This window comes from Cuculus canorus, chromosome 15 (assembly GCF_017976375.1).
Source record: "Cuculus canorus isolate bCucCan1 chromosome 15, bCucCan1.pri, whole genome shotgun sequence".
NCBI classification, from domain to species: Eukaryota; Metazoa; Chordata; class Aves; order Cuculiformes; family Cuculidae; genus Cuculus; species Cuculus canorus.
In genome coordinates, this window is record NC_071415.1 from 11,205,706 (window position 1) to 11,213,126 (window position 7,421).

The 7,421-nt window shown below is 48.1% G+C and overlaps 1 protein-coding gene across 5 annotated transcripts in view; it reads right to left on the bottom strand.

The window, feature by feature from the left end:
- The window catches only part of WIPI2 (WD repeat domain, phosphoinositide interacting 2), a 32,189-nt gene that overhangs the window by 22,054 nt on the left and 2,714 nt on the right, over positions 1 to 7,421 (bottom strand). For 2 of the 5 annotated variants that reach the window (XM_054080340.1, XM_054080339.1), the window contains exon 1: positions 4,593 to 4,866. The exons of 1 other annotated variant lie outside the window; for it this stretch is intronic. In XM_054080340.1, coding sequence (XP_053936315.1) covers positions 4,593 to 4,666 — 74 coding nt within the window. In that variant the 5' untranslated portion in view covers positions 4,667 to 4,866. Of the gene's footprint in view, positions 1 to 4,592; positions 4,869 to 7,421 lie in introns of those variants that run through there. 2 more of the 5 variants (XM_054080336.1, XM_054080338.1) reach the window with 2 other exon arrangements.

The window sequence follows — 7,421 nt, forward strand, 5'->3', positions numbered from 1 at the left end:
AGACAGGCAGAAGAGTGAATGCTCAGCACCTAACCCTTGTTCCTCCTACCACATGCAGTTTGCTACAGAGACCCAAACATCACATGGTAAGGGAATCACAACACAACTTCTGCAGCATGAAGCATGCTATACAACTTTAGAGCTACAAGTGTTTGCTCAGAACATAGAATGAAACTCATTTAATTCTGCTCTTTTTTTACCCAAATAAATCAGAAAGAACAGGTATATGGACAGATACCTGTCATGCGTAAGGCCTTGCAAATAAGGCACACATCAGTGTTCGCATTAGAAGTCCAAATGGAAGGCTTGCTTTCACCCTTTTATCAGAAGTCTGTTTTCAAATCTACAGCAACTATTTTGTTTCCTAGTGCTGTCTCTTAACCACTTGTTTTAAAAATTCAAGTAAGGCTTCTCTACAGCCTGCTGACTTGCAGTATTTCACAAGCAGGTTCTTCAGGTGGTCTTTTTTTCTTCCTAATTTACAGATGCATGTAAGATTTGAGATGTTGAACTTATTGCTTTGAGTAAAAAGTGACATACTCACATGACAGACGCCCCTCAAAAGGTTTTAAGGCTTGTATGAGTTTGTGAGGGGAGTTTAATTTTTCAGAAATGTATCCATGCTCAGTTTTAGTTCTCCCAAAAGTAACACCAACAGCACTCAGAAGTACTGCTTAAGCCTTACTAACAATGTGTTGTTAAGGTCTTCCAACCACTAAAATACACCTAGCAACGAGATCATCTATAAGCTTGTGCCGCATGGTTCTGCTAGGATACCCAAATTCTGATCAGATGATTCCCTTTTATCCACAAGCTGGAGCTTCTGCCTCACAATCAGAGAATGCCAGTCATGCCAAGCTGTGCAATGATTGATTCACTGGGGAAAAGGGCCAGGGCCCAAACAAACACACCAACATCTTCTGAAAATGATCTGCATGTTTTTACTTAATGAAAACAAAGAGAAGCCACAAACCAACTGCTTCTACTACATTATAGGTGGAGTGCTTTCAGGCAGAGCTCCAGTCTCAGCCAATAATTCAGAACTCTCATGTAAATAAAGCTTAGGGCAATATGGAATAAAGAGGCAAGACAAAACTTGCCATGACGTAGATCCCTTTCCAAGAGACAACATCACCATACACAGCTACCAAGAATGAATATTAAAATAAAGTTAAGTCTGGGAAAAAAACTTATAAGCAAGATAGAGAATATCTACTTCAGTCACCAGGGACTGCAACAACTGGGAAAAGCAACAGCAACTTTTATGTTGACGATATGCTTCTAACTACTCGCAATCCAATATTTCCAGACTAAAAACCATCACCAGACTCACTTTCTTCCTACAGAAGGCGGTAATTATCAACCCTTCATAATGCCTAGGAAAAGTTAGTTTAACACCTATATTTTTTTTTTTTTTACCACTAGTACCAGCTTTTCCGGATACAAAGCAACTGGCTCTACTGTCTAGGTAAGCAAGACACATCAGAGCACGAGTGGAACTGGCACCTTATGAAGGTAAAAGCTTTAAATGTAAAAACAACAATGCACCCATGTCATTTGTTTTCCAGTTCTGTCTGTCAGCGATTTTTCTAATTACCAAAGCACACCTTTAAACATGATGTGAGCTCTACTGACTGGGAAGACGTAAACAAAGTTTGTCTTTCATGTATTGGCTGAAAGAACATGCATTCATTTACCTTGCCTGTCTGAAAAAGGACTCCATTTATTTGTCGTGTAAGCTGAAAATAAGTAACACCTTTCTGAGGCTCAGCATGGGAAAGTGTAATTCCTTCCTAATAAGTTCCTTTCAGTTCTTCTCATCTGGTAAATGGGGACAATCGAGATATCTAGAATATATACTAATAAACCTGGAGTTGACTTCTTGTCTCTCTGTTCAAGTAAGAAACTAAGAAAGATCACAGGTGGGGGGGGGGGAAACAACAAATAAATTTAGTATAAGGAACTTAAACTGAGTAGAATTTAGTGGTTGTGCAAGAACTAGAATGCAAGTTGGTTGTGTCACTCACTATACCAGACAACTGTTTTAGTAAGAAGCTGTTTACAAACACACCTACAAGACTTATTGTTACATATTTACTACTTTTCTTGGAGAGATTACTTGTGAGACACTATTAGAAAGAAGTGATATTTATTTCACATCCCCCAGCAGCCTCATCTGTCTCAAAGTAAGTGGCCTTTTGCATTATTCTCATAATTTTGAGACTAAAAAATACCAACAGGAGACTTTTTAAATTTTTGTTGCTTCTGTAATAGTACTAAAGACTAAAAGAATCAGCTATAGGCACAGAAACTGAAGAACACTTTTGGATATTTATGAAAATGAAATGGGAAAAGTGATAAACTAGCATACCTAGTTGTGGATTAGCAAAAAAAAAATCACACAAGATTTTGAGGTGTAAAACCAAAGACCACCTGGATGAGCTTACAGCATATTTGCTTTCTTTTTACCTCTGTTTTGTGTTTGTTCTAAAGTAGAGCCTGCAGCTCCCTTTATCAGAAGTGTTTTTTTGTCACAACTCGGTGATCTTTTAACTACACCCAGCTCTCCACACTGCTGAGGTGCAACTGAAAACAGGCAGTTGCCTTAAGGAAGGAGAAATAATGAAGCTTTTGGATCACCAAGTTGGACAGCACAGTTTAACTTAAAAACTTATATAATCACCTTTGCAACAGAAAGAGGTGACAGATTTCCTTAGTTATTATGACTTGTTTTATCTAGTAATAGGCTAAAAATGGGTGGTATCTCAGCAAAACATGGGCATGTTTTACACGCACAACGACAGTGTGAGCTCTGTATGGTACCTGATGAAAAGATGTGAGAAGCTGTTGCAAAAGTCTTTCGCTTGAATCAATATATGGATAATGATTTACTTACAAATATACAGAAGACTACCGCTACCCCCCATCATTTATCAAATTATTTACTGTTGAAGTCTCTTGTCTCAAGTCTATCCAGCTCCACTTGCTCATCTCTTCACCCCCAACAAAACCTACAAAAACAAATAGAGTATTTCTTTCTGTGATGTGACCTCTCTCCTCAATCTGGGCAATCACCATAAATAAATCTCATCCTCACAATCCCCATATGCTACAGGATGTGCTGAAGACATTCAGAGATCTCTCTTGTGAGGACAAGATATCATTGCTGGCAAAACAAACAAGTTGTTAAAAGAAAAAACCACCAGCACACATGTGGACTGTCCTCTATGATGCCAACCTGAGATCATTTCCTCTTACTCACTTCCTAGAACAAAACTCCTCCTTTCTCAAGAACAAGTTATTTTGGTTATTGTCCTTCAGTTTAATTTCTTAGGTATTTAAGACACTCAAATCCTTCTCTTAAGAATCTTTAGTGTTCTAATTCCAGCTATTTATTAAATTGAAAAATATTGCTTTTTAATACCCCACATCAAAACTAATAAGCACTATGTAATCCAAATATGCTGCAATGGTTAAATCATTTACAAGATGTGCAGCATGAGCTGACTTTCTAGATCTGAAACATAAATAAATGCAATTTCCAGGACTACAAGAGAAAGGCTGGTTTTCCAAAATATAAATAAGCACGAGCTCATAAAAATACCTTTAAGTCATGGCACACTGCTTCAGCACAGCAGTTAAAATAAAGGCTATATAAACAGAGAGCTACAACGAGCTTTTGGAAGAAGCCTTTGCACCTGCTGGAAGACTCAGGTCTTTGTCTTCTCACAGGCCCTCCTAAAAGCCAGACATCATCAAGAAGCAGAAACAGCCCTGCCTTTCCCACAGCAACAGCGAGCAATGCTTCGCAAGTACAAAAAGGAAAATCTCCCCAGGGCAGCAGCCTGGGGGAGGGAGAAGGCAATATGCTGCAACCACAGCTCAAGCTGTCCATTAACCCTCTGCTGCATGTCCCTACGAGCCTGCCCGGCACACAAACTGAAGGGGAGGAAGGAAGCTTGTTCTGTCTCCCCTCGCTGCAGTCATTAGGGTGACCTCGACCCTAATCTGAAGGGGGGGGGGGGGGTGCAAAGGCTATGGCGAAACCCCCTGACAGGGGAAGGGGTGGCAGTAGGGTGGAGAGAAAGTGTCACCAGGACAGGGCTGGGGACACACACGTTCCCCAGGTTGGGGAGGGACACACACACAGATAAAGGAGAATACACACACCGCCCCCTCCAAAGCGGAGAACACATCCCCACACTCCCCTTGTCCCTCAAACGACAGGCCTCCTCAGCATCCCCTCTTCACAGAGCTCTCAGGTGCAGCCTCTCTGCAGACAGGCCCCCCCTCCCAGGCTGGGGCTCCCCCCAAACTCTCCACCCACCTCAGACCAAACCAGGCCGGGCTCCCAGCCTGGTTGAGCCCCGCCTCAGGCCCAGTTTCTCCCCAGGCAAGGCCAGCCCCGACCCCCCGGCCTCAGGCAGAGCCAAGACCCGCAGGCCAGGCCCTTTCCCCGGCCGAGCCAGGCCCCTCCTCAGGCCGAGTGCCCCCAGGCCGGGCCAGGCCTCTTCCCTCGGGCCGAGCCGTCCCCCAGGCCGGGCCAGGACCCCCGCCTCACGCCGAGTCCCCCTAGGCCGGGCCTCCCTTACGTGTTGTCCTGGTTGAAGTTGGCGAAGAGCAGATGGCCGCTGCCGGCGTCGCCGCTCTGACTGGCCAAGTTCATGGCGGGACGGCCCTCGCCACCCCCGTCCGGCGAGGGGCGGCAAGCGTCTCCAGCGGGCAGGGCAGACTCAGCGTAGCTCAGCCCCGACCCCCACCGCTCACCCGCGGGCTCCTCATCGCCGCCGGCCTCTTGTTTACGCTGCGGGCGGCGGAGCGGCCCCCCGCGCCTGCGCCCCTCGCGGCCACCGTACCCGCACCGCGCACGCGCGCGCCCGGCGCGCCGCCAGGACCCGCGCATGCGCGCTCGCCGTGGCGCCGAACTCAGTTGGGAGACCGTGAGGGGCGGGGGGAGGAGGGCAGTGTTGTCAAGCTCAGCAGGGCCCGCGGCGCTCGGCGGCTGGGTGGGAGACCCCGGCGCAGGCGGCTCCCGCAGCAGATGCCTGCGGGCTTGGCTTCGACAGCCACGTTACTGTCATGGTCCCTACAGACCCTGCAGGGTCAAAGCCGCTCGGTCCCTGCCCGCCATCGCCTCTGCAGTTCTGCTTCGTGCCGCGCGAGGTCCCCAAGGCTCAGCGGATGGAGGCGCGCCAGGCTCCGCTCCCGGCCACAGTCCGTTCCAGGGAGCTCACAGCTGAGCGCGATGGCCTCGGCTTGGCCAGGGATGTATTGGAAATTGGGGATCGTCCCCAGCTCGCAGGACAGCCAGGAGTGGGCAGGAGACAATTCCAGAGCAAGGGGAGTCACGGGCTGCCAGATCCCGGGAGCTGCTTGTCAGGGAATGAAATAAATTGCAGACACAAATAGGCAACTGGGCTGCGAATGTCTGGAAGCTGGAATGAAATCAAGGGCTTCGTCCTGAATAGAGTTAATCCCGGGGAAATGAGCCGCACTGGGGAAAGCAGGGTGCTGGGGTTGGTGCCTCTGGGACCAGCTCCTCAGGGAAGGGCTGTGAGTGATGCACATGCAAGAGCAGGGAGTGATGGAGCCATCTCCTTCACCAGCCCTGTGATGTTTAAGGGACCCTCTGGGCTCCCCAGCTTTTAACCAGCTCCCGGAGAGGAGACTCCTCCAAATCTCTTAACCCCAGGCAGCACTGCCCCAGCACCCTGCTGCCGTGCGACCACCCTGCCATGGACCACGGCCACCTCCAGCTGGTCCTGCTACATCTGCTGCCAACACATCCTTGTGTTCTTTCTACCCATCCAAAGTTTATTCTCCTGTGGGGAGCTTATTTTCCTGCTAACAGATGGCAGATTTTAATCCTAGCTTGTCTCTTTTCTTATCTGCTGGCTCCAGCAGCTTAGAATCATAGAAACATTAAGGTTGGAAAAGACCTCTAAGATCACCGAGTCCAACCATCAACACAATACCAACATGCCTACTAAACCACGTCCTGAAGTGCCACATCTACATGTTTTTGGAACCTCTCCAGGGATGGTGACTCCACCACTGCCCTGGGCAGCCTGTTCCAGTGCTTCACCACTCTATCAGTAAACACATTTTTCCTAATAGCCGATCCAAACCTCCTCTGGCACAACTTGAGGCTTGAGCTTAAAATGCAGGAAAACATTGCTCCTTGGGGAAATGCCATTACCGTATCTGCTGTCAGGAGAGCCCAACACCATCATCATAGCACCCAAAAGTGCAGACATTCACACTGTTCACAGCTGGGACCCGTGGCTGGCAGCAAGGGAAAATGCATAGAGATGTCTCCAGCTATAGGACTCCTGTAAGGTGTGGGACTTTGCTTATTTTGGGGAGGACCCCAGGGTTCATGACCCATTCCCTCTCTAAAGGAAAACTCCGCAAGACCCTCTCCCATTTTGGTGACATCACAAAAATGTCACTGGATTCAGACTACCCCTGAATTTCAGACATTCTCCTTAACATCATTCCAGCTACTCAGCTCTTTGCAAGAGGTGGGGAGAGCACTGGGGATGAGGGAGGAAGGAAAAGCAATGTGGTCTCATGGGGAGGGGATGTGTCGCAGTGGGGTGTGGGTGGCGTGAACATGGACCTCTCTGCATCCCACTGTGGAGCAGCTCCTGACTGCCAGTGATTCTACAGCCGCCGGGTTAGGAGGCAGTGCTGGGCCTGGAGCCATTCACCAGCACAATGTGTGAGGCTTTCGTTGCCATAACAACTGGATTCAGGCTTCAAAAATAGTAACTTATTTTTCATTCAATTTGCCTTTTGCCCTCTGAGACAGATCTATTTTGGGATTGATGGTTCACTTCAGGTGTCTCCTGCCAGCACCTCCAGCTGCGGGCTGGGGGCTTCAGGGATGGGGTTGTTTTGTTAAACATGGTTGATGGCCATTTTCTCTTCCTCCTCTGTTCAGGCTCCGAGAAAGGTAAGGCAGGGCACAGGCATCATGAAATAGCCTTTGCCAAAGCCTGTCATCTTGAAGGCTGGGGAGGGAACTTAAAAAAATCTTCCCAGCTCAGTGGCAGAGCGTGGGAGAGCTTTTTGGAGATGATCTCAGTCTGCATCTCAGCTTAGACCTGCCGTTTTGAGACAAGGCTTGGCAGTCCCAGATGCACTGAGAAGGTCCTACAAAAGATAGGGCTTATTTTTGCTCCCCCTGAATGTCCTGGATCCCAGTGCCACCAGCCTGGCCCCAACAGCATCTTCCATCCATGATGGAAAACATGCAGGAAGGCTGACCCTGCTTCTGGCTCCAAGTGTTGGGGAACTGGGGTCCTTCTTGTGTGTGTGTTTTGAGGACATCCCACAAAGCAGCATGCACCTGGAGCATCAGCCTTTTGCATCCCTTGGGGGAATGAGCTGATTGCAGAAGGGGTTGCAGAAGTCGC